Below are 24,957 nucleotides of genomic sequence, written 5' to 3' on the forward strand. Positions count from 1 at the left end.
AAACTGCTTACACTTGCACATCACATGTTCTGTGCTCTTTTCCCTTTCTTAGTCACAAGGACCTCTGCATTCTAATAGCAGTTTTGCCTCAGAGGAGCTAGAATCACTGCTATTTTTTTCCTCAACTGAAGTCAAACTTCTCTGTCTGTAAGTTCACAACTGGTTGCTGTGGAAATTATTGTGATGACTCAAAGAAAATTGTGACTTCAGATGCTGAATAAGCAGCAGGAGTAGATGAGCTCTTAGAAGGGTCCTGTTTTCGTACAGATATCTTCAGTAATAAAAAACAGGAAAGACAGAAAATGTATTGTGCACAGGAATAATTATTTCTAGAGTGAATGTTCTATAAAGTTTTCCACAAAGCATTATCAGTTCTTTATCCATTTGATTGCACTGAAGTTTCCGGGTATACACAGACACTGTTTTTCCCAGGAATTGAAATTAGGGGAGGGGGGTGTTTGAATTTACGGGCAGGAGGGAAGTTAGGGATGATGAGGGGTGAAACTGTGAGGGTGACAGTGGACTGTATGGCACCACAGTAAAAACTGAAAAATGTTTCATGACTATTTTATTAGATTTGACTCAGGTTTTAAAATCATCACACAAATTAAAGTTAGCTACTCAAGCCTTCTGTGAAGCACTACATCTACATCTTTCTTGGTTTCTTGTTATAATTTTGCACAACTCTGTTAATGAACTTCTTGAATGCAATGTGTTCATCTTTGGTGACTTCTCGTGTGTCCAGTACTTCCATTCCTTCAACTGATATGCTCATTAGTTCATTCACATGATCAGGCAGAAGGTGACTTCTTTCAGAACACAAAATTCTATTCAATGATGAAAAAGAACGCTCAACTTTAGCTGTTGTGACTGGGAGTAGCAAGAGATGAATTCCTACTTCTTTCATCCCAGGAAACATAACACAAAGATCAGTTCGAGCCACTAGTGGTGATAAAAAAGAAGTTGAAGTAAAATCTTCATTCATTTGTCGTATGATATTCCACTCTGTGTTCAAATTCTCTCTTCTGTCCTGAGTACATTGCAGCCCCATTTCTGGTAGTGCCTCACTCCGCTCAGCTGTTGGTGTTTTATTGGACAGGGATCTGTAAAAGCTACGTAGAGGTTGAGTAGTATCTAGAAGTTGCTGTTGTAGAATTTTAAGAATCAATTCTGTGTACTCTTTTTGTCTTAACAAACACTTCTTGTCCTCTTCACTAAAGGATTCGGTATAAATGCCTTCATTAGTCAACTTCTGGACTGAAGTCTTTGCTTCTTCCAGTACTTTTTCAATGGATAGCTCTCTGATTGTCCAGCAATAGAAGCTACATTTGGATCAAAGATCTACTACTGTTGTAGTAGATGCCTGGATGGCATTGTTTAATGACCCAAGTGGTCCTTCACCCACTTACTTCCCTGGTCCTTCTCACATGAACAGAGAGCAACAATACCCAAAGTCCAAAGGTGCAAACAATTCAATGTTTATTGGGGTGAACTTCCAGCAAGCATGATTCCAGTTTCCTTCCTTAGTGTCCCCCTTCCCAGCTCTGACACCACAGAGCCTTACACCTGTGTCCCTGTTCCCATTCCTGCCCTTAGCCAAACATGATTCCAATTTCCCCACCCAATTAAGACACCTGGGGCCAATTAAGATCTTTCCAGAAGGCAGGGAAGACAGCTAGGTTGATTGGGACACCTGAAGCCAATCATGGGCTGGCTGAAACTAGTTAAAAGCCTCCCAGTTAGTCAGGTAGGTGTGTGTGTGTCAGGATCTGTAGGAGTAAGCTGTGTGGTTGGAGGAACTAAGCAGTACAAATCCATATCAGGCACAAGGAAGGAGGCCCTGAGGTAACAGTGAAGGAGCTATCGAGTGGGGGCTGCTGTGGGGAAGTGGCCCAGGGAATTGTACTATTTCCAAAAAGTCAGCTACCATAGCTGCTAATATTAGGGTCCCTGGGCTGGAGCCTGGAGTAGAGGGAAGGCCTGGGCTCCCCCCTCCCTTCCCTTCCCTTCCCCTTCTCTCCCTGATTAATCACTGAGACTGGGAGACAACAGAGACTGTGCAAGGGAGGGTTGCTTCTCCTCACCTCCCTTGCTGGCTTATGATGAAAATGGCTCAGTAAGTTGTGACCCTTGCCTCTAGAGAGAGAGAGAGAGAGGGGCTACGTGGAGGGTCACAGTGAGACTCTGAGGCTAGTGAAATCCACCAGGAAACGCAGGACCCACGGAGACAAGGACAGAGCTTTGTCACAGTACACAGTGACTTAATACTTGATGCCCATTTGCATCGGTGCATTCATCAGCCATGTATGCAAGTTTTTTAAATGTGGTCAGAGAGTACTTCACTTTTTCAAGTGTTGAGTCTTTCACTGTTGCACCACATGCATCTAGCCAGTCAGCTGAGTTTCTTGCAGAAGATAGTGAGCATTTGCTGGTCTTGTTCGGAACCAGTGTTCAACTTCAGGATGAACAAGTGACAATGCACTTAACATTGGCCTCCAGTTTGTAGTGTGTGGTATCTCTTGCTTAAATAGGAAGTATGATGCCACAGCCATGTTTGTTCATATGAACTGTGTTGTGTCTCCAGCACTCTTTACAGCCTCATTAACACTCACCGGTCTTGTCCTTGGTCAGTGGAGACTCAGAGTTTAGAGGTGCTTTCACATGAGTTCACCTCCCAGGTGTGGGGCAAGAAGGCACCTTGCTCATTCCTCCAGCTGCTCACTGTTCGTTCTGGCCACTGTCGTTCTTTGTGCCACCATTCACTTCATCGCTCTGTTGCCAAGGCTCTGCACCGTCACTTTCTGCTGCCACTGTGACCTCTGCAAGTTGGTCTCTTGAGGTTCCACCCAGCTCTCAATGATTTCAGCTGAGCTCTCAGTGGGGGAACCTTGCTGCTAGTGCAGACTGGGCCATCTCTTCCACAGAAACACTGTCCCACAGCAGGCCTAAGCACTTAGACCTGATTATCAGTGATTTCAACTGTAGTGGTCACCTAACAAAACAAAAGACTACCTATGGCAGGGGTGGGCAAACCTTTTGGCCCAAGGACCACATATGGGTATGGAAATTGTATGGTGGGCCATGAATGCTCACAAAATTGGGGGTTGGGGTGAGGGAGGGAGTCAGGGCTCTGGCTGGGGGTACGGGCTCTGAGGTGAGGCCAGAAATTTGGAGTTCAGGATGCGGAGGGGGCTCTGGGCTGGGGCAGGGGGTTGGGATGCAGGTGTGGGGTGAGGGCTCTGGGATGGAGGAGGGTGGGACTGAGGGGTTCAGAGGGTGGGAGAGGGATCAGGGCTAGGGCAGAGGGTTGGGAGGGGATCAGGGGTGCAGGCTCTGGGCGGCACTTACTTCAAGCAGCTCCCAGAAGCTGCTTGAGGTAAGTTCCTTCTCTGGCTCCTACATGGAGGCGCAGCCAGGAGGCTCTGTGCACTGCCCCGTCTGCAGGCACCATCCCTGCACTTCCCATTGGCCCCGTTTGCTGGCCAATGGGAGCTGTGAGGGCAGCGCTTGTGGCGGGGGCAGCGTGCAGCACCCCCAGCTGTCCCTATGCATAGGAGCTGGAAGGGGGATGTGCCATAGCTTCTGGGAGCTGTGCAGAGCAAGCCCCCGACCCCACTCCCTGTCAGGAACTCGAGGGCCAGATTAAAATGTCTGAAGGGCTGGATGAAGCCTCCAGGCTGTAGTTTGCCCACCCCTGATCTATGGAGTCTAATCAGCTTGTCTTTAATCAGTGGAGAGGGGCAAGTCAAATAGCACTTGTGACTCAGGCAGACCATCAAGCAAAACACCTGTCCCTAGCCTCTCTCTTGATGCTCTCAATCAGCACAGGCTAAGTACAGTTCTACTGCCCTTTACTCATACAATAAGAATAACAACATTTCATTACCCTCCCTGCATTCAAGTGATTTGTAACCCAACTCCAGCCAAAATCTATCATTTGTGCAACACAGCTCTGTTTGCTGGATACTTAGGTAGATTCGGTGTGAATGTAAATACAATCTGGTCCTGAAGCCTATCCCCCCCACCCCTAGCTCATCACTAGCTGTCAGGGAGAGCTCATTTAGACTTTGCTTACAAATTATCATTTGAAATTATTAGGTTGGCCAACATCACTGAAATGAATGCACTGACATTGTATAAGCTGTATAAGGAAGCTAGTCTATGTTCATACTTTTCAAATCTATTATACTTTTTTCAGATACACATATTTTATCATACACTTTATATGCTTTTAAAGTGTGTATTAATGTTTCAATTTCAATTCTGATTTCCAAACAATCACTAAATTGGCAACACTGCATATAATTAGTTCACAAAACTGGGGGAGAGGGGAGTGTTGGGGAAATTCAGGGGACATGTAGGGAAATCCCTGTCACACAGATAGAATACACTGGCTGTCCTTCTGAATGATCTGTACCAAGTAGGTCCTATTTTTGGAAATTTGGTATGTTTCGATTTCAGTGGAATGTTAATGGACAGTAGCACTTCAGCACGGATTACTAATATCAAATTGAAAAGAAAAATCTTTACTTAAAGTAATATCCTTAATCTTCATTTTTTCCTTAGTGTTGCAGTTTTAATGTCTTCATTTCTCAAGAACTATTAATTTGGTGCCAGAAGTATGGTTGAGAGGATTAATAGCTATTTGTGATATGTTAGAGACATAGATTTGGAAAAACTACAAAACTTTTTATCTTTGCATCAGTGCTGAGGACATGTTAGAAGTCAAGCTTGATGTCTCTGCGGAGAGGAGATGGCTTTCAACGTGACCCTAAACTCCTAACTTCACCTTATGAAGGGAAACCTCTTTCCCTTGTAGTCACGTGGGTGGGCATGATGTGTGTGTAGATGATAGGGAGTTAAAAAAATCCAGTGAAAGGGGAGGAGTGGGTGCAAACCCTGACTAAATAGGCCCAAATTCTCACTTTCATTGCCTTACAGGGATGAAAGCCTCTACAAAATCTCCTTATCTTGGTTAAGTAGGGTGAAGAACAAATGCCCAGCAGTTTGAAGACCTCTCTACTTCAAAAATATAAACACACAGTACTAATTAGGCTGTTATTGCTAATTGTAAGACACATCGTAGGTCTGATTAGCAGTATTTTAAAATCTTTTTCACTTAATATCCATTTTTAAGCAAGTTGTATGACTAAATTATAATGATAAACACAATTTATAAAACAAGAAGGCAGGAGAATAAAGACATATGCAAGAGGAACTACATACAGAGAAATGGTGAGGTACCCAAACAGCTGTTTTAATTTAAATTTAAAAAACATTAAACATATTTCTATTAACATTGAGTTAAAAAATAACCCCCCTTCCCCTGAAAATAGTTTTGGAGTCTAAACTACTTGACAGGACCGCTTTAATAAAAACAATATGCATTTCAAGAACATCAAATGAATCCTGAATGCTTTCTGAATTAACTTAACCACAACCTTTAATAACTCTAAATTATTATAGCAACATGACTTTCCATGCTGATTGTTCAAATCCATATTCTAATTACCCAGTTGGGTCTTTTCAGTGACATAAATCCTCTGTGAAACATGGACATGATGTCACAATATCGTTTCTTTTACATAATGAGTATTTAGATGGTTATTATGTAAATGAGAGGAGGGAAGAAGGGAAAATAGAGGAAAAAGCAATAAACATATCCCTTCCTAGTTGGATTTTATTTTCAGCAAATCAATGTTTCAGGCTTTAGCAGCAAAGGCATGAAGTGTGTCTAATATTTCCCTCCACAACTCTTCCTACATCCGGCTGGTCACTGCACTCTGCCAGTGGCTGACCTGCTTTTAAATTTTACCTTTTATGTAAAGAATTTGTTAACTTACCACCCCACACTGGAACCCTTATGGGGCATCAAACAACTACAACCCTTACTTGATGGAGACCCCATCCTGAAAGAAATCTTTCTTGAACACCCTCTCTGGCTTTCAAAACAGCCCCCTAATCTCTCCAAGCTCATCATCAGAAGCTAGCTCCCCATTGACCAGAGCACACCAACTCAAAGTGGCACCAGATGCTGCCAGAACAAATGCAAAACCTGCAGACATATCTCCACTGCTACAGTGATCAGCACCCTTCACAACGCACCTTTCAAAATCCATGGGTCCTAAACATGTCTATCACAACATGTGGTATACTTCATCCAGTGCGCTAAATGCCCCAATAGCAACTATGTGGGTGAAACTAGACAATCACTATGCTCTTGAATGAACTCACATGGGAAAATGATAAAAGACAAAAACATTCCATCACCTGTGGGTGAACACTTCACAGAACAAGCATTCTATATCTGACCTATCAGTCCTCATCCTCAAAGGAAACATGCACAACACCTTCAAAAGATGAGCCTGGGAACTTAAATTCCTAACTTTGCTAGACACTAAAAACATGGACTGAATAGAGACACTGGATTTATGACCTATTACAACAATCAATAACCCACTAACAATGCCCTGCCCCCATCTGCCCTTTCTCCTCTGTGACTGGAGGGGTAGTAATGGGCCACTTCACCTTGAATGGTTCCTTGAAATGTGAGTTAACTATTTACGTTAAACAGTCTCTTCCACCTTGTATTTAGTTCTGACACTCTGAGTATGTTTCCCAGACCTGAAGAAGAGCTCTGTGTAAGCTTGAAAGCTTGTCTCTCACCAACAGAAGTTGATCCAATAAAAGATATCACCTCACCCACCTTATCTATCTGTCTACCTGTCTATCCTTAGACTGTGAAGTTCCTGAGCCAGGGAGCATGACATTTTGAATGTCTGGAAAGCACCAAGTACATTGCAAATGCTACCATAAAAACAATAATAATAATTTTCAGGTCTGCAGAAAGAGATAGCAAATAGGGAAAATTCCATGTAAAAAAATTGCCCACCTGAAGATAAGAGATACTCCAGAGGGATAACCCAGGAGGGTTTGTCTTCTCCTACTTGGAAAAAAGGTTCTCAAGCGTGGAAAGTCCAATCATGCCATTCCTTCCTGGAATCTAAATCCAAACAATTGAGTTTTGGTAACGTGTAGAGAGAAGAGTATGCAGTTGCTTTGCAGATGTCTTTGATGAAAATATCCCTGAAGCAGCCTGTGATGACAGTCTTGTCTATAACCAAGTGAGCTTTGACATGGCATATGTAAAATGCAATCAGACATCCATTTAGACATGATCTTAGTACAGCATAGCCCAAAGAACTGGTGTCAAAAAAGCAAGAAGTTAGGTGGATTTTTAAGGACTTAAATTTGCTTCCAACTAAACTTCAAGGATATTTTGACATTGGACGTATGAAGATGGGCCTCCCGGATAAGGACAAGAAGAATGGATAGGAAATATGGGAAGAATAGGATAATATGATCATTAGGATAGAACTGCCACACCACACTGAAGAGGAATTTCGGATAAATCTAGAAGACCACCTTACCCTCATAAAATCGAATTTAAATTGAACAAGTTACCAGGCCTTGAAGCTCACTTACTTTATGGGCTGAAGTCACAACCACTTGGAAAATGAGCTATCAAGTAAGAAACTTAAGCTTTTATAGGAAATTAATGGTATAAAGAGAGATTTCATCAGCTTTGTCAAGACCATGTTATCATCACTTGACGCAAAGCTATTTTAATGGGTGTGTGTGTGGGTGTATTGAAAACCTCAAGCCCCAAAGGAACCTGAAAAAAAGGCTGAATAGACAGTAATCCAGTTTATAATATCTCAAAATAACTGTCAAACATACCAGGATTGAGTTAATCTTTAAATTACACTCACAGGTGAAGGAGGTAATCAAGCAGCTTTTGTAGGCCAAGAAAATGGTCCTGGAATTATAAATCCTTCTAAATGGTTCTTAGATGCTGGAATATAACCACAAGTTTGGAGACACCATGTCTACAGATGTCTATCTTCTCAGGAGCTAAGCTGTCAGAAGGAGGTTCTGAGTAATGAGCTGAGGCCAGACTCTCAGTCCTGTAGAAGATCAGGCCAGATCATTAAGCATATATGCATACCTAGAATCACTGTCCTGTTCTCTGCTTCTAGCACATGAATGTGTGAGGTGTAAAACTGGAAGCCTCAACATAGAGCTGTCCAGAGTCAAAGGCTTTGACAGAGGCAACAGGGAACTCCTGGCTCTAAGTGCCTCCTGCCTCAATCACTGACTTCAAGCACTGAACCCCCAAGTGCATCAGTAAGTCAGTACTTGGTGGAACAGGGGTGCAGGTCTGAGATTCCAGCACTCAACTGTCTTGACGAATCAAACTTTAGTTTTGAGGGGTTTCATTCAAAACAGTGAGAGTTTTCCTTATACCAGACTTATAGGAGTCTCTCTGGGATGCCTCAGAGCGGTCGGAAGTGTTCCCTACATTTTCTTCACTGCTGTAGATAATGTCTGCAGAGATATCTGACACATCTGCACATTGTGGTTGACTGAGACAGATGACACAACAAACAAGACAGGAGAGATCTGCATAAAGTAGATTCCTCTCATAGATCTCTACTGTATCTTCTGGCCAATGGTATTTATCCAACTATCTGAGAAGCAATGGCAGCCAAACTTCAAAGAGAATCTTCCCTTTCCCACGCCCCAGCCTAGCTGTCTAGTTTTACAGGGCTTAGGTCACCAGGAAATTTTACTTTCCTATGAAAAATAAATTAACTCTTTGTTTAGGACAAATAGGGCAAGATTGTTTTTCTCCAATTTCCAAAGCAAAGTTAGTTAAATTAAGCTAAAACAATCAAACTCCTCTACCTCCAACCAGCTTTATACAGATTTCCATATAAATGAATAAATGAATGAAATGAATGAGCAGGATTTAAGAATAAGTCTGACTAAAGACTGGTAACATATGTCTTCACTTTCCTAACGAGACATTTGGATAACAAGCTATATAAATAGATAATTATAAGCAGAAAAAAAGTTGACAGACATGTAAACAAAAGAAAAAACAAGAGAGCAAAAGGCTGGTGAAAAGAACAAGAAGTTAAAGGGGTGAGCTAATCTTGCACAGCACAGGAAACTATAGAACTGGTAAAATTAAACATGATGGTTAAATTAAACATGATGGTAGATTTATTTTTCAAGGTACAATACTAGTAAAAGTCAAATGTGTAATTAACAACTGGTGTAGCTCCATCAATGGTAAAGATGGTGTAAGCAATAGTGTAGAGAGGGCACAGCCTTTTTAACCAGTAGGGTTCATTAATAGCAGTTCGCAGGCCTAGGCCCTTTGTGAGTAATTAGACAAAATCTTCCCTAGTTTAAATCAGTGGAATTATACACAGGGATTATATGGCCCAGTTTATATTGCAGAATTTGGATGTAGGGATCACAGCATTTTGTTACATGTGGCATGCCTCTTAGAGAAGTCATCTCTTTGACTGTACAGTGTCACCACGAGTTTTGACAAGACACAGCCTAGATGGTATGAAACAGATGGAAAGCTGGTATGTGACACAGACTTCACTTTAGGGTGGCTACGCCTGTAAACCACTAGGCAGAATCACCAGCTGGGGTAGTCAAAGTAAAGTCCAGACTCTCAAGTTCATTTACACACTCCTTTCCTCAGGGCCAGTTTTATTAATAAACAGAAGATGCAAGAGTCTTAAAATATCATAAAACATTAAGTAAGGGAGTGCACTGTTTGCAAGCTGGGAAGGAAAAGGACACACACTTCCAGCGAAGTAACTCTTTGTGCTTGTCCCCTAAGCCTTCTGCTATAACCTTATAAAAAACTTTCCCACAGAACCATTCCCCAGCCCTCATATTCCCAAGTCTAAACTAGGAACCTTCTTTTACAGAGTCTCCTGCAGGCAGTCACATGTCACTTGGTCAGGTGACCCCTCACCATCATATGCCCTATCCAAAGACCACAACTTCCAGCCACCCCACTTTTAAGGGCCAAAGGACTATAATGGATGAGTGCATGCCACCCCAGGACCCAGTTACAGAGTCCTATGAAATGCTGTACCTCCTCCTCTTGAAAAATAATTTCTACTCTGTTGGGCTCTCATACGTGCTATTCTGAAAATACAATTTTGCAGAGATGGAAGGTGTTTATCTCAAAGTGCCACTACCAAAAATCAGAATTTCAAACAAAAATGCTGTTAGTTTATCATTTCCTCTCCCATTAATGTGCAAGGCTCTTATAAGTTCTTTTAACATCTGCTAATATTTTATGCCATCAGTGACATTTTATGGAGAAGGTAGATTGGGAACTTCTGATCATGTTTCATAACAAAAACACAAGGAAACATGCAATGAAATTAAAATATGCTTACCTCAAAACTGCTAAAAGGAATATTTTTTCACACAATATATAGTTAGACTTAAGCGAATCTCTAACTCTTAGAGACCAGGTTGAGTCAATGTGTATGTGGGGGTGGGGCGGGCTGAGCAAATTATCCCACACTTCTTAAACCTTCCTCTGAGGCATCTGGTACTGGCCACTATCCGAGACAGGACGCCAGACTAGATGGAGCTCAAGTATGACTCAGTATGGTAATTCCTATGTTTTTGAGGGTTTTTTCCACTTCACCCAGAAAGAGAAGCAGCTTCATACATCTTTCCTCTTTCTTACTTCAGAAGATCACTCTCAGTTTTAGAGTATTATTTACACTGTATTCCCACAGTTTCACAAATAAACAAGACACGTACCACAGGCTTCTGGTATCAACATTTTTTTTAAAGAAAAATACCACTTTTTCTTTAATATTGTTTTCCATTCATTGTATTTATAAATTGTATAAAACCAGAGAGGAGGAAAGAAATTCAGAGTGGTTTCAAGAACCTACTACTTTTCATTCAGTCACCAAGCCTGCACAGCTCACCCATCTCTGAGCAGTATATTCAGAGTTGTCTTCAAGGTGACCTGAGTCCCTCCTCCCAACTGGTTTTTAAACTCCTATATTTCAAAAACAAGGTATATTCCAGTTTTCCTGGAGACCAGACTACCAGAAGGCAGGTCACCTCAGAATTCTAAGCAGCTTTTAGGCATACTTCCATTCTGATTATTATAATCACTATAATACACATTTTCATATATTTATTATCCTTTGGTACTATGATGGTTATTTATGGTATTTAAGCTGAGGGGCAATTGAGCTGTTTCATTTACATTATTATACTAGTTGTAAATTTTAGTATTATGCATGAGTGTCCAGCATATCGGAAAGGCACCTTTCTGCAGTTTTTAGAAATAGAAACAAAGAATGAATATTGTTCCACTATGAAGATAACAAAAATCTATATGATCATGGTTCATGTCACGGGTCTCACTGAAGTTAATTGACATATTTGCATATATGATCTGTGAGCAATATGTGGCCACAAAGCTGCAAAAACCAAAGAGAAATTAGAATGCATTGACACATTTCACATCAACTTTGCACATGTGTAAATGACCACACAAGCTGTATACAGTGGAGAATCAAGCTCACTATCCTCTGTTTGACAAGTGAGAAAACAGAGGCAAAAGATTGAGGGCTGGATTGTCTTCTCACTTATACTGGGGTAAATCAGGAGTAACTCCACAGATGTCAATAGAGCTACACTGGTATAAAACAAGACGTTAATAAGAATCAGGGTCTAACAGTTGCTCAAGACCACAGAGGGAGTCACTATGATTTTATATGACACTATTGATCCCAAAGTGCTTTACATGTACATAGGCATCACTTCACCTGCTAGTGAAATGCAGTCACCTGTTAGTGGTAGAAGTCACCTGTAAGTGGAACTTGTGGCTAGAAGCAAACAGCAGTACTACAGAACAGTTTAAAGTGTGTGTCAACTGCTTTATTTAGGTGGTACCGTTACTGTAGCAGAATCTGACATTTTTCTACTCTATCCTTCCCAATTGCTGTCTAAGTCCAATATATCTCAATATATTAAAAAAAAAATCACATCCCCACTCTCCAAGTAACGCTCTCAAATGTTGACAGGGCTGGTTTAGGGCAGGAAGCACAGAATATTGTTTTGCCATTTGAAACTGCAGCAGAAATTTTGATAATTATGTTTTGCTTATCAAGCTGGAATATGGCAAGGTTAATGGGCCAAATTCTGCTCTCAGATGCATGAGTGTCAATCTGGAGTAACTCTTCTAAACTCATTTCCTCCTACTCTTATAAAAATGTGCCATGAGATCTTTAATAACCATATTCCTCAGGACAATGATCTGATTTGAAAGATGGCACTGCCATGGCACAGCACTACTTCTGGGGTAGGAGTACAAAGAGCGAAGAATGCCATGTTCCAAATCAAAATTAAAGAAAAAACAAAAACAATCTCCCTCTCCCCTCCAACAACATGGATAATCTTACTCCAGGTAAGAGATTGAATTGTTTTCCTGGAAGCATCAAAGCAATTACAATAGTGGTTGGAACCCAACCAGGAATACCTTGTTCAAGTAAAACTCCCATTAGAAAATCCATGGATGTTTTGGCTGAGTAAAGAGTGTAGGACTGAGGTCCTGATTTGTAACACTTGCAATGTAACAATTTGTAACAATAGCAATGTCTATTTCACTCTGCGGAAAGAAAAACCTCTATAAATATGCTGACAGATCTTACACATACGGGATCTGATCCTGCTCCATTTAAAGAATCCCATTATCTTAAATAAGAGTCAGATCAGACCCCCTGTGAGTTGAAATTCTGGCATGACAGGCTGATAGCTTTCTTTGAATCTCTCTGTGTTTATGAGCTGGAATCATATGTGTATATGTATAGCTGATTTCTTGAGAGCAGGAGTGAGCCCATAATATAATTTTAATGAGGGTTTATTGTTCCCCAGAGTTCTGAATGGTACTGAACAAACTTACAAGCATTGCTTACTTCTTGCCTAGAAGGTTTGCTTTTCTTTGTAAGACTGAAAGCACCCATTAGTCTTGCAATGAAGTGTAAGATTAAAATGGTTGTTGAAAACGTGCTAGATGAAGGTGGCAGAAAGTCTTAAATCTTCCAGGAGAAAGAACTAACAAAGTTGTTGGGGAAAAAATGAAGCAGCTTTCGCAATATGATCACAGTTTAATTCTAAACATGTTTTTGAGAAGAAAGTGAGGGTCACTGAGGTAGAGAAAGGGTTGGGAATCATGGAATCAATTCAAAGAACATTTGAAGTCCCGGTTGCCTAAAAAGCAGCAGAGAGAGAAAGAGAAAAATGGCAAGTAAATGAGACATGGATTGAACCCCAAAATGACATTTTCCCCCACAGCATGAAATAGTAAGAGAGTGAAAGCAAGAACTGAGCTCTCAGATATATAATTTTCTGTAAAACAAAACTAACCAAAACAGGTGTCTTGTACAAAGAGGGGAGTATCCTGTTCTTTGAGAAGACATTCTTGTTGATTGGAAACCATTTGGTCAAAAGGCAAACAAATCTACAACCTACCATTTGCAGTATATTTACAACTTGCAATTAAAGACATCTATCAATATTTTGTACAAAGAATGAATCACAATAACAATTATATACAACTTCCATAACATAGCATAAAAGAAAATAATACAGAATGTTAAAGCAAAATAGGTAGTATAAAGCTGCATCCCTAGAATCAGTGTAAACACACTTGGAGGTAATAAATATGGTTTTACAGCTAAGGCGGTGTCATCTTCTCTGATACTTTGGGTACCTGTTATTGGTTGACAGAAAGCAAGGATTTCCTAGGAATTTTCTTAATTAGAATGAACATTTATTTTCATATAACAAAAAACAGACAAAAACAAATACCCTTTAAACACATGAGTTATCATATTCTCCAAGCATCAGGTGTATGGAAATAATTGTATCTCCTAAAATTCAGTAAAGATGCAGGCAATTTTGTAATAACTTAAAATTAGAATAAATTCTTTGAACAACAATGTTTGCATCAATATTGAGGTCTATCTCCTACAAAACAAAAACAACACACCCCTGGAATCAACAAAATGCATCCACAGATCCTGACTGTAACTCTTGCTTTCCCTATTCCAGTCACTCCCTATGTCTGATAACTGGTAGTTCAAGTCTAACACAGGCTCATTAGGTTTACGCATGAGCATAGCTATTCATGTGTATAAGCATTTGCAGAATCCAGGTCTTAGATTGCAAATTCTTTGGGACAGTGACACCTCTCTCAGTTACACTGTTGTATATTCAATGGATCAGCAAATCCGCTGAAGACAATGGAGTTACTCTGGATTTACTCCTGTGACACAGAGTAGAATTTGACCTAAAACTTCTTCAGTGTTTTGTAGACCATAGCACAGCGGTTCTCAAACTGTGGGTCAGGTCTCCATTTTAATGGGGTAGCTAGGGCCAGCGGTAGACTTGCTGGGGCCCGGGGCCAGAGCTGAAGCTGAAGCCTAAGCCCCACCGCCTGGGACTGAAGCCTTGTGCTTGGACTTTGGCCCCCCACACCTTGGGCTGTAGGGCTTGGGCTCCCCCCGCCACAGTCCAGGGTAGTGGGGCTCAGGCAGGCTCAGTCTTCAGCCCCCCTTCTGGGCTTGTGTAGTAATTTTTGTTGTCAGAAGGGAGTTGTGGTGCAACGAAGTTTGAGAACCCCTGAGTCTTAGCACTGTCTTGTGGACTATGGAACAATGCATAACAATAAAAACAATAAACCATGTAGGCATTTCAAAAGTGTGCTGTATCCAGGAATAATTGGAGAGAAAGTCTTACTGTGTATTCCTTACATGGCTTCTGTGCTCCTTCTCATGCAACTCCAAAACCTACAGAACATGCAGGTGAGAGAGGAGTACTCCCAAGCTGCTACTACTCAGTTCTCTGTCTCACAATGGTTTGTGCAGGTTACCCAGTAGAACCAATCAATATAGCACTTGCATTTGGTTGGCTGTGAATCATGTGCTTGGAGAGTGGCCTCTTACTCTAGCACAGCATTTCTCAAACTGGGGTCTGCAAGGGTACTCCAGGGGGTCCGCAGACCCCACTGATCAACTCCTCCCCCTCCCTCCCAGTGCTTTCTGCATGCCAGGGAACAGCTGTTCAGCAGTCTGCAGGAGGGAGGGGGAGGGAAGAGGTGGGAAAGAGGAGGGGCAGAGGTGTAGCAGGCTCAGGAAGAGGTGGGGTGGGGGCCAGGCCTTGGCGGAAGGGGTGGAGTGGGGGCGGGGCCTGGGACTGAGCGAGAGGCTTGGGGGTCCACAGCAAAAATTTTAAATCAAAAGGGGGGGTCCTCAGGTTACTAAAGTTTGAGCACCGCTGCTCTAGCAGAAAGACTCTCCTGTAGACATTCTCATACTAGTTAAACAACAGTATGCTGCTTATCACATATGCATAGAATACGCAAACCCCATTTTTCTCTTTAATATGTATCTATAAGTGTGCACAAGGGAGTAACTCCCCTCTTTACACAACCAAAGTGAATTGGGGGTTTTGCCACTAAGTAGCAGCCTATTCTATTCAGGTTCTTGTACTGCACCATGATATCTGAGTGACAGTGCTTCAAAGCTATACCTCCAACCTCAGCCTGGATTTTTTACTCTTTGTTGAAACTTACCATATTATATCTTCAGACCCAATTCAATAAATGCGTCCCTACAAAAGAAATCTGTAAGAGGTTGTGGAAGCCACATAAAACAAAACATTGATTTTCTGAGCTATACAGAGGTTTAAATCAAGCCCTTAGTTTATCACAAAATTTGAAGAAAAATCAATGTCTCTGTCTTTACCTTAATAGAGTGGAAAAAATCAGTAGTGACTAATATAAGATATTCTACTTTTGTGCTTTCATAAATAACTGTACATTGGTAACAAACTTATTAATAACATAGTCCAATTCTCTTTCATATTTGTTGTAATGCTTATGTACGGACTTTAAAATAATGAAAAAGTTCCATACCTGTGAATAATGAAGTTGGTCCTGGCACAACTGATAATAATAGAGCAGGACCAAGACCTTCATCCTATAGTCTTATTCAAGAAATAATCCCATTGAAATCACTAGTATTTTGGGTGCATAAGAAATGCATGATCAGGTCCAGAGAGAACTTTGTGTGAGTAGGAAGTGCAAAAAAGACTCAGTCCTCCTCCCACTGAAATCAAAGGCAAAACTTACATTGATGTTAATAATGCGGGCTCTGTCCTAAACAAAGTAAATGAGAATCTACATCTAAAGTACACTATGGCATGGGAGACATTCATTATGCATCTGATCCTGCACTTCTGACCTGTCAAGCAAAACTCTCATGGATGTCAGTAGATGATAGATCTGTATAAGTAGAAAGAATTAGACTCTGCGGTCCCAATCCAGCATGAGTAGTCCCACTGACTTCAGTGGAGCTACTCACATGCTTAAAATTAAACATGTGTTTAAAAGCTGTGCTGGATCAGGGCTTAGATGAACATTACTCATCTAAATGCAGGACAGAACAAATGGATATGATTGTTCTGAGAGTTATCTGAGTTCAGAACATGCACATCAAATCACAAGTATAGGGTAAAGAAAGAAGAAAGAAAGAAATAGAGGAAATCTGAGTGTTTCTACAGGTCCAGAAAATATTTTGTTTTCAGTCATCTAACAATATCTTTATATTCCAAAAATCAACAATGATGAAGTTTAAACTTGTCTACCATACATGCCGAGTACAATTTCCCCATAATATTGTGAACAAATTTTTGCTATGCAGAGTGCAACCTAAATGTGCAGTTAAACAACAGACTAGAAAACCACTGTGAATTAATTAGCAATGCAAATTAAGAACACCAAATGCAGCCTTTAAAAATTGTATCTACATAGTATACTGGGGGAATTGTTGCAATGTGAGCACTACATTAAGTATTTAAATTGCTTGAAATACACAATTATCTGATAGTAATGTAGCACTAAAATTAGCCTGTTAAACAGTGATTAAACATTGTTCTTCCTATTAAAGGACCTTTTGCTGCATTTCTGAGCAGACTGTAGCATCTGACTGTAAAGTCGCATGATGCTTTGTTGCAGGGAAGAAAAGTCCATACTGATCTTGTGTGTATTTTTACAGCACACCATAAAAAGAGAGTGGAATCATTGATAGGTGTGAAAGCCAGGTAAGCAAATGACCCAATGACTTTCTTCCACCAGTTATTACTGCTTACTCTGAAGGAGGGGGGTGCTCATGTTTGTATTAGCATTACTTGTTTTTCCTTGTTAACACATGGAGAAAAATGTTGCTCCTTAGCTGTTATTCGCACCCCCTGTGGAACACCTGACTAGTAAGACAGCTGTATCGATCACAATCGATCATTCATTCAAAGCAAGTCAGATCCATCTTTTATCATCCAAATCGCGATAGGGGTGGCGGGAGAATATGCTCAGCTCCCATTACATTCTCCCTACATCAAAGCCACCCACAGAAGTCAGCATCTCGATGAGCTCAAAAGGTTAAAGGTAATTCCTCGTTCGCATCGCTCGGGCGCCACCTAGCCGGAATTAGGGCCCTGCACATTCACACAGGGCAGCGGCCCCACACGCTCCGGCTGCCCACGGGCTGGGGCTGCGTTGCCCTTGCTGAGCGGTAGGAGGAGAGGGGTTCGCTTGACTCTGTTGCCGCTGTTTGCATCCCCTGGCTCCAACGGGCTCCTCCGGCTGCAGCGGGGGAGCAGAGGCAGCAGGTCCCCGCGGCGCCTGGGCGTGTGCAGCCAGCGGCAGGTTCGGCGGCCGGGGCCATGCGTGCCGGACCGACAAAAGCCTGGGGGAGCGAGGCGTGAGGAAAGGCGCCCAGAGGCGGAGAGCGAGGCGCGTACGCACAGATCCATCTGGAAGCGGTTTTGCCTCCCGCTGCCGCCGCCGCCGCCGCGCCAGGCTCGCCGAGATCACCGGGCGCTAGGGGATGCCAGCTCGCCTCCTCTTCCAATGTTTCACTGGGGCAAGTGGAAGAAAAGGATGGGAGCGACCACTTCTTCCTCCAAGAGACCCGTGTTCGATGAGAAGGAGGATGGTGAGTACCGTGCGGTCCCGCACTCGCTCCGGGCTGCCCCCGCCATTCCTTCCCCGGGCGGTCAGAACCTAGCGAGGTGCCCACCCAGAGCCCCTCGGCTCGGCCCGCGCCCAGCCGCCCAGGGGGGATCGCAAGTCACAGCCGGGGGTTGAGGAAGGCAACTTTTATTTCACAGGGATCGTTAACACAGCAGATCGGCTCTGCTTTGGGAGCGAAGAGAGCTAGGACAGATCTTTTCTGACGGGAAATTCTTTAGTCAATTGCAGGCGCCTGTCTGGGGGAGAGACAGGCTCCAGGAACTTGGAGAAAGAGTTGTGAGAGGGGTGTGTGTTTGTGTGTGTGTGTGTACGAAAGGATTTTAAAGTCTATTCGGGGGGTGTTTGTGTAAAGCAAACTTCTTTGACAGTAAGTGCACAATGGACAACAGGAAAGGCAAACACACTAAAATAAGGTCTACCGTTGAAAGTGTCACAACCCCACCACTTTACTTCTCTGGGCTGAGAGATGATCAAAAGATGTGTGCAGCTGATACGGCAGAATCCCTAGTGTGCACACACGTGGTGGGTCATCTGTTGAATTTCCAGTTGCCTGACTGGTGCTGGAAAGAGCCGTCCTGCTTTAGCGGTAATTGGATTTGTCATTTATAATGTGTAAACCTATAATTTATTCAACATCTTGCAGTAGACCCATGAATATGGGAAGAAAGTTAATCTGTGTGGATCATAGACTGCTCCCCAACCCCTTTCATACCAGAATTCTCACCTGGTCCTGGATCCTTCTGTCTATAGATTGTGAAAGTGCTGTGCTGTGCTTTTTCCTCTTGCATCGTCAGCACGCAAATTGGTTAGTCTCTAAGGTGCCACAAGTACTCCTTTTCTTTTTGAGAACGTTTACCTGTCTGAGGAGAGGGGAGGTGGTGTACAGTGATTTTAAGATTTAAATGGAAAAAATCAAAAGTTAAAAGGAAGTGTGCATGTAACAGAAAACACACTAAAGAGAGGTTAAAAACCCTGCATGCTTCAATCTGAAAGGCAACAAATATAGTTCTAAGACAGTATTTTGATGCAGTTTTAGTGTCATGAACTTGAATGTTAGAATTTTAGGAAATATTTCTCGGTGTTATTGGCCATATGAGAGAATAGCTTTCACAAAGCCATCAACATGAATGTTTCTTTTGTTAAACCAATGCCTCCAGTACAGACATATGCACTACAGGTGGCAGAATGGGGTGTGCTTTGTTCACCTCCCCTGAGTAGTTTTCTTATCTAGATGCCACCCCCAGCTATCTTACAGTGGTTTACTGTGGGGGTAGTCTCCAACTGAAAAGCTGTTTGGGCAGTATTGAATCATGCTCAAATAAATTTGTTAGTCTCTAAGGTGCTACAAGTTCTCTTTTTTTTTTTTTTTTTTCGGATACAGACTAACAGGGCTGCTACTCTGAAACCTGCTAGTGTAATGTGGTCTTCCTTCACCCCCATCACAAGAGGAGCTCTCGTAGAGGGAGATTCACAGCCAGGAAGGTCTTGCAGAGAGATTGCTGGAACTCTGGTTGGGTAGAATGAGGGGGCCAGCACTACCTTGTCATTTCAATCTAGGACCAAAGTGTGAACAAGTTTGACTTCCAATTTACATGTTTCAGAGTAGCAGCTGTGTTAGTCTGTATTTGCAAAAAGAAAAGGAGGACTTATGGCACCTTAGAGACTAACAAATTTATTTGAGCATAAGCTTTCGTGAGCTACAGCTCACTTCATCGGATGCATTCAGTGGAAAATACAGTGGGGAGATTTATAAGCATAGAGAACATGAAACAATGGGTGTTACCATACACACTGTAACCAGAGTGATCACTTAAGGTGAGCTATTACCAGCAGGAGAGTGTGTGTGTGTAGGGGGAACCTTTTGTAGTGATAATCAAGGTGGGCCATTTCCAGCAGTTGACAAGAACATCTGAGGAACAGTGGGGGTTGGATGGGGGGAATAAACATGGGGAAATAGTTTTACTTTGTATAATGACCCATCGACTCCCAGTCTCTATTCAAGCCTAAATTAATTGTATCCAGTTTGCAAATTAATTCCAATTCAGCAGTCTCTCATTGGAGTCTGTTTCTGAAGTTTTTTTGTTGAAGAATTGCCACTTTTAGGTCTGTAATCGAGTGACCAGAGAGATTGAAGTGTTCTCCAACTGGTTTTTGAATGTTATAATTCTTGACGTCTGATTTGTGTCCATTTAGCTGGGAGTGCTGGTAGCGTAGGGCCTGAGGAGGGAGTCTACATAGCCAGACAATCCTGCTGTCAGGGTGCTAATACCTGAGGTGATGGGGCATCCAGGATTTCCAGGTTTATGGATCTTGGGTAGCAGATAGAATACCCCAGGTCGGGGTTCCAGGGGTGTGTCTGTGCTTATTTGTTCTTGTGCTTTTTCAGGGAGTTGCTTGAGCAAATGCTGTAGTTTCTTTTGGTAACCCTCAGTGGGATCAGAGGGTAATGGCTTGTAGAAGGTGGTGTTGGAGAGCTGCCGAGCAGCCTCCTGTTCATATTCCAACCTATTCATGATGACAACAGCACCTCCTTTGTTAGCCTTTTTGATTATGATGTCAGAGTTGTTTTTGAGGCTGTGGATGGCATTGGGTTCTGTACGGCTGAGGTTATGGGGCAAGTGATGCTGCTTTTCCACAATTTCAGCCCGTGCACGTCAGCGGAAGCACTCTATGTAGAAGTCTAGTCTGTTGTTTCGACCTTCAGGAGGAGTTCACCCAGAATCCTTCTTTTTGTAGTCTTGGTAAGAAGCTCTCTGTGGGTTAGTATGTTGTTCAGAGGTGTGTTGGAAATATTCCTTTAGTCGGAGGTGTTGAAAATAGGATTCTAGGTCACCACAGAACTGTATCGTGTTCGTGGGAGTGGAGGGACAGAAGGAGAGGACCCGAGATAGGACAGATTCTTCTACTGGACTAACAGTATAGTTGGATAGATTAACAAAATTGCTGGATGGGTTAAGGGAACCACTGTTGTGGCTCCTTGTGGCATGTAGTAGTTTAGTGTCCTTTTTCTTTTGTAGAGAAGCAAAGTGTGTGTTATAAATGGCTTGTCTAGTTTTTGTAAAGTCCAGCCACAAGGTTGTTTTTTTATGAGAGTATCCAGTTTTGAGAGCTCGTTCTTAGTCTTTCCTTGTTTGCTGTACAGGATGTTGATCAGGTGGTCCCACAGTTTCTTTGAGAGCGTGTGGCACAAGCTGTCAGCATAGTCTGTGTGGTATGTAGATTGTAATGGATTTTTTACCTTCAGTTCTTTTGGTATGATGTCCATCTGTTTGCATTTGGAAAGGAAGATGATGTCTGTCTGTATCTGTATGAGTTTTTTCATGAAGTTGATAAGATTTCCACTCCATACGGCTAAATTCAGTGCCTTGCATAATGACAGGTTTCAGAGTAGCAGCCATGTTAGTCTGCATTCGCAAAAAGAAAAGGAGTACTTGTGGCATCTTAGAGACTAACAAATTTATTTGAGCTTAAGCTTTCATGAGCTACAGCTCACTTCATCGGATGCATTCAGTGGAAAATACAGTGGGGAGATTTATATACATAGAGAACATGAAACAATGGGTGTTACCATACACACTGTAACCAGAGTGGTCACTTAAAGTGAGCTATTACCAGCAGGAGAGTGGGGAGGGGGGAAACCTTTTGTAGTAATAATCAAGGTGGGCCATTTCCAACAGTTGACAAGACTGTCTGAGGAACAGTGGGGGGTGGGGGGGGGGGAGATAAACATGGGGAAATAGTTTTACTTTGTGTAATGACCCATCGACTCCCAGTCTCTATTCAAATTACAAATTAATTGTATCCAGTTTGCAAATTAATTTCAATTCAGCAGTCTCTCCTTGGAGTCTGTTTTTGAAGGTTGGACAATGGTGAGAATAAATTAGAGTGCAATATCTTAAAATTACATTCACTTCCATTTAGGTGATCATGCATTACTTCTTTACCTTGATTATCACTACAAAAGGTTCACCCCCACCCCCCGCTCTCCTGCTGGTAATAGCGCACCTTAAGTGATCACTCTGGTTACAGTGTGTATGGTAACACCCATTGTTTCATGTTCTCTGTGTATATAAATCTCCCCACTGTATTCTCCACTGAATGCATCCGATGAAATGAGCTGTAGCTCACGAAAGCTTATGCTCAAATAAATTTGTTAGTCTCTAAGGTGCCACAAGTACTCCTCCCCCCCACCCTCAATTTACAGGCTCTAGGAGTACTGTGTAATTTCAGTCTTGTTATCTCAGCTTTCACAGATAAAAGGATGGATTAAGTCCTCAAAGCTGACACAACTGATAAATACATATTCTGTTAAGTAGCTGGGCAATGTGATTTTCACTATTCCTATTTGCATGCAGTGTGATAAGCAAGAATGAGCATACATAGAACCCAATCCTGCATGGTCATTCAAAGATGGAAATCCTATTTCAATTGGAGTGACTGACCCAGAGGGTTTGCAGGCCCTCTGCAAAGATAGGGTAGTTGTTAATCTCAAGAAATAATGCCTCATTTAAAAGAATAGAGAAGGAAAACAGAAGTTAGTGACGAGGCTTCTTTGCAATAACTAAAAATATGAAGCTTCAGCTTCTCGTGACACATGACATTCTGCCACGACCATGAGTAAGAGCAAAGCTCTGAAGATTGGACAATGGTGAGAATAAATTAGAGTACAATATCTTAAAATTACATTCACTTCCATTTAGGTGATCATACATTTCTTCTTAACCTTGAGGGACAATAAGTTTGAATGTTACGTCATCTTGAAGTACTGTATGCTTGTCTTAATCACTAATATCTGGTTAATATTGTTCCAGATCTTAATACTGTTTATCTCAAAGAACTTTTAGCGGGCAGATTCTTCATTGATTTAAACTTCTTTGGAGCTCCAATGAAGTTTAATAGGTTTAAGGCAGCACAGACGTCCTGATTCAGAAAGGTCCTTAAGTGCATGACTGACTCTGAGCACATGAGCGCTCATGCTTAAAGTTAGGCACATGTTTAAGTATCTTGATGAATCAGGACCAGAATATGACCCAATTTTTTTTTTACTTCCCCAGTAACTGTTTTCAAGCACACCAGCCAGGGTTGTTTTCCTTGTATGTAACAATGTATAAACTCGTTAATAACTGCTAGAGTTGTCAGGGTGAAATAGTAGCTTACTGAAGTCAATGGCAAAACTCCCCCTGATGTCAGTAGGGCTAGAATTTCACACTAGAAACATTAGGTTCAGATTATTATTATGTATCTAGTGTGAACCCTCAGGGCACAATTTTGCCTTTATTTACATGAGTTGTTGCAAGGAGGAGGGAGAAAAAAATATTGTTTTTAACCTCTGAGGGTAGGACAAGAAGCAATGGGCTTACATCGCAGCAAGGGAGGGTTAGGTTGGACACTAGGAAAAACATCCTAACTGTCCGGGTGGTTAAGCACTAGAATTAATTGCCTAGGGAGGTTGTGGAATTCCATCATTGGAGATTTTTAAGAGCAGGTTAGACAAACACCTGTCAGGGATGGTGTAGATAATACTTGGTCCTGCCATCAGTGCTAGACTGGACTAGATGACTTCTTGAGGTCCCTTCCAGTCCTATGATTCTATGAATTTCTATTGATGTCACCTGTGTAAGTGAGGTCAAAATTGAGGCTCTACTTTTGCTCTAGAACAGTGGTTTTAGATCTTTTTTTCCATTTGTATACTGCTAACAAATTTCAAATGGAGGTGCAGACCCCTTTGGAAATCTTAGACAGTCTGCAGAACCCCATGGGTCCACAGCTTGAAAACCACGGTTCTAAAAGATATACTAAGTATGAGAAAATTATATTAAAAAGGTAGCTAGTGATTATTGGCAAACAAGCCTTTACTAGCCAAAGTAATTAACATTGAATAATTATTAACACTGGCATCTCTTTTGTATTATTAAAGAGTACAGAATGTAACTATTAAAATGCTACAGGTACAACATTACAACTAATTATCAAGCAGTGTTGTGGTGTGATTGGAATGTAAAGTAAGAGTGGTGTTGGGATTGATATTGCAAAATCTAGTAAAACCTAGTACATTTAACTGATTAGCTGTGTATGGGCCTGCTTATATGGCTGCTATGTCCATGGACTCTACTAGAATTTTTTGACGAAGGTAGGTGCAGGACTGGACCCATAGAAACACACTGTGTCCCATTTTGAATGTTAAGAGGTAACAAGAGCAATGAGTAAGACAATTGTAAAATGCTTTAGAAAGTCAGCTTCACAATATAGTTTAGAAGGCATTTTTTCTGAACAGACTCTATACCCTTAAAGAGAAAAGAAATCTTTCCAAGTGAGGAAACATTGCCCAAGAATGATTATAAATAAATAGGGTACTTACAAGCAGTGTTTTTATAACAGGATAGATGTATAAACATTTAAAGTGTGTTTTTTTTTAAATCATTGCCTGTTTTTTTCCATCATTGCTTGTGTCAGGGTTCCTTCCCCACTCTGAATTCTAGGGTACAGATGTGGGGACCCGCATAAAAGACCCCCTAAGCTTATTTTTACCAGCTTAGGTTAAAAACTTCCCCAAGGTACAAACTTTGCCTTGTCTTTGAACAGTATGTTGCCACCACCAAGCGTTTTAAACAAAGAACAGGGAAAGAGACCACTTAGAGACATCTTCCCCCCAAAAATATCCCCTTATTGGTCCTTTGGGTCAGGTGCCAGCCAGGTTAGCTGAGCTTCTTAACCCTTTACAGGTAACAGGATGTTGCCTCTGGCCAGGAGGGATTTTATAGCACTGTGTACAGAAAGGTGGTTACCCTTCCCTTTATATTTATGACAGCTTGTTAGCATATTCAGAGCAATTACAGTGTTGTTCTGGTGCACTCATATTTACTGGCATAGCATGGTTGCTATGGAGATCTCTTAAGACATTCCGTTTACTTCCTGAAATAAAGAGCCAATTAATATTTCAATTTGATGTGAGATAATGTCAGTTATTCTTCATATATTATCACAATTGTCAGTTTAAAAAAAATCAGCAAAAA

At 41.7% G+C, this 24,957-nt stretch overlaps 1 protein-coding gene across 1 annotated transcript in view; it reads left to right on the top strand.

Moving 5' to 3' along the window:
* The first annotated feature begins 17,433 nt into the window (after positions 1-17,433).
* STK32C (serine/threonine kinase 32C) overlaps positions 17,434-24,957 on the top strand; it is a 253,843-nt gene continuing 246,319 nt past the window's right edge. The window contains exon 1 of the mRNA XM_073353977.1: positions 17,434-17,906. Coding sequence (XP_073210078.1) covers positions 17,822-17,906 — 85 coding nt within the window. The 5' untranslated portion in view covers positions 17,434-17,821. The remainder of the gene's footprint in view (positions 17,907-24,957) is intronic.

The sequence above is a fragment of the Lepidochelys kempii genome, chromosome 7 (assembly GCF_965140265.1).
Source record: "Lepidochelys kempii isolate rLepKem1 chromosome 7, rLepKem1.hap2, whole genome shotgun sequence".
Taxonomy (NCBI): Eukaryota; Metazoa; Chordata; order Testudines; family Cheloniidae; genus Lepidochelys; species Lepidochelys kempii.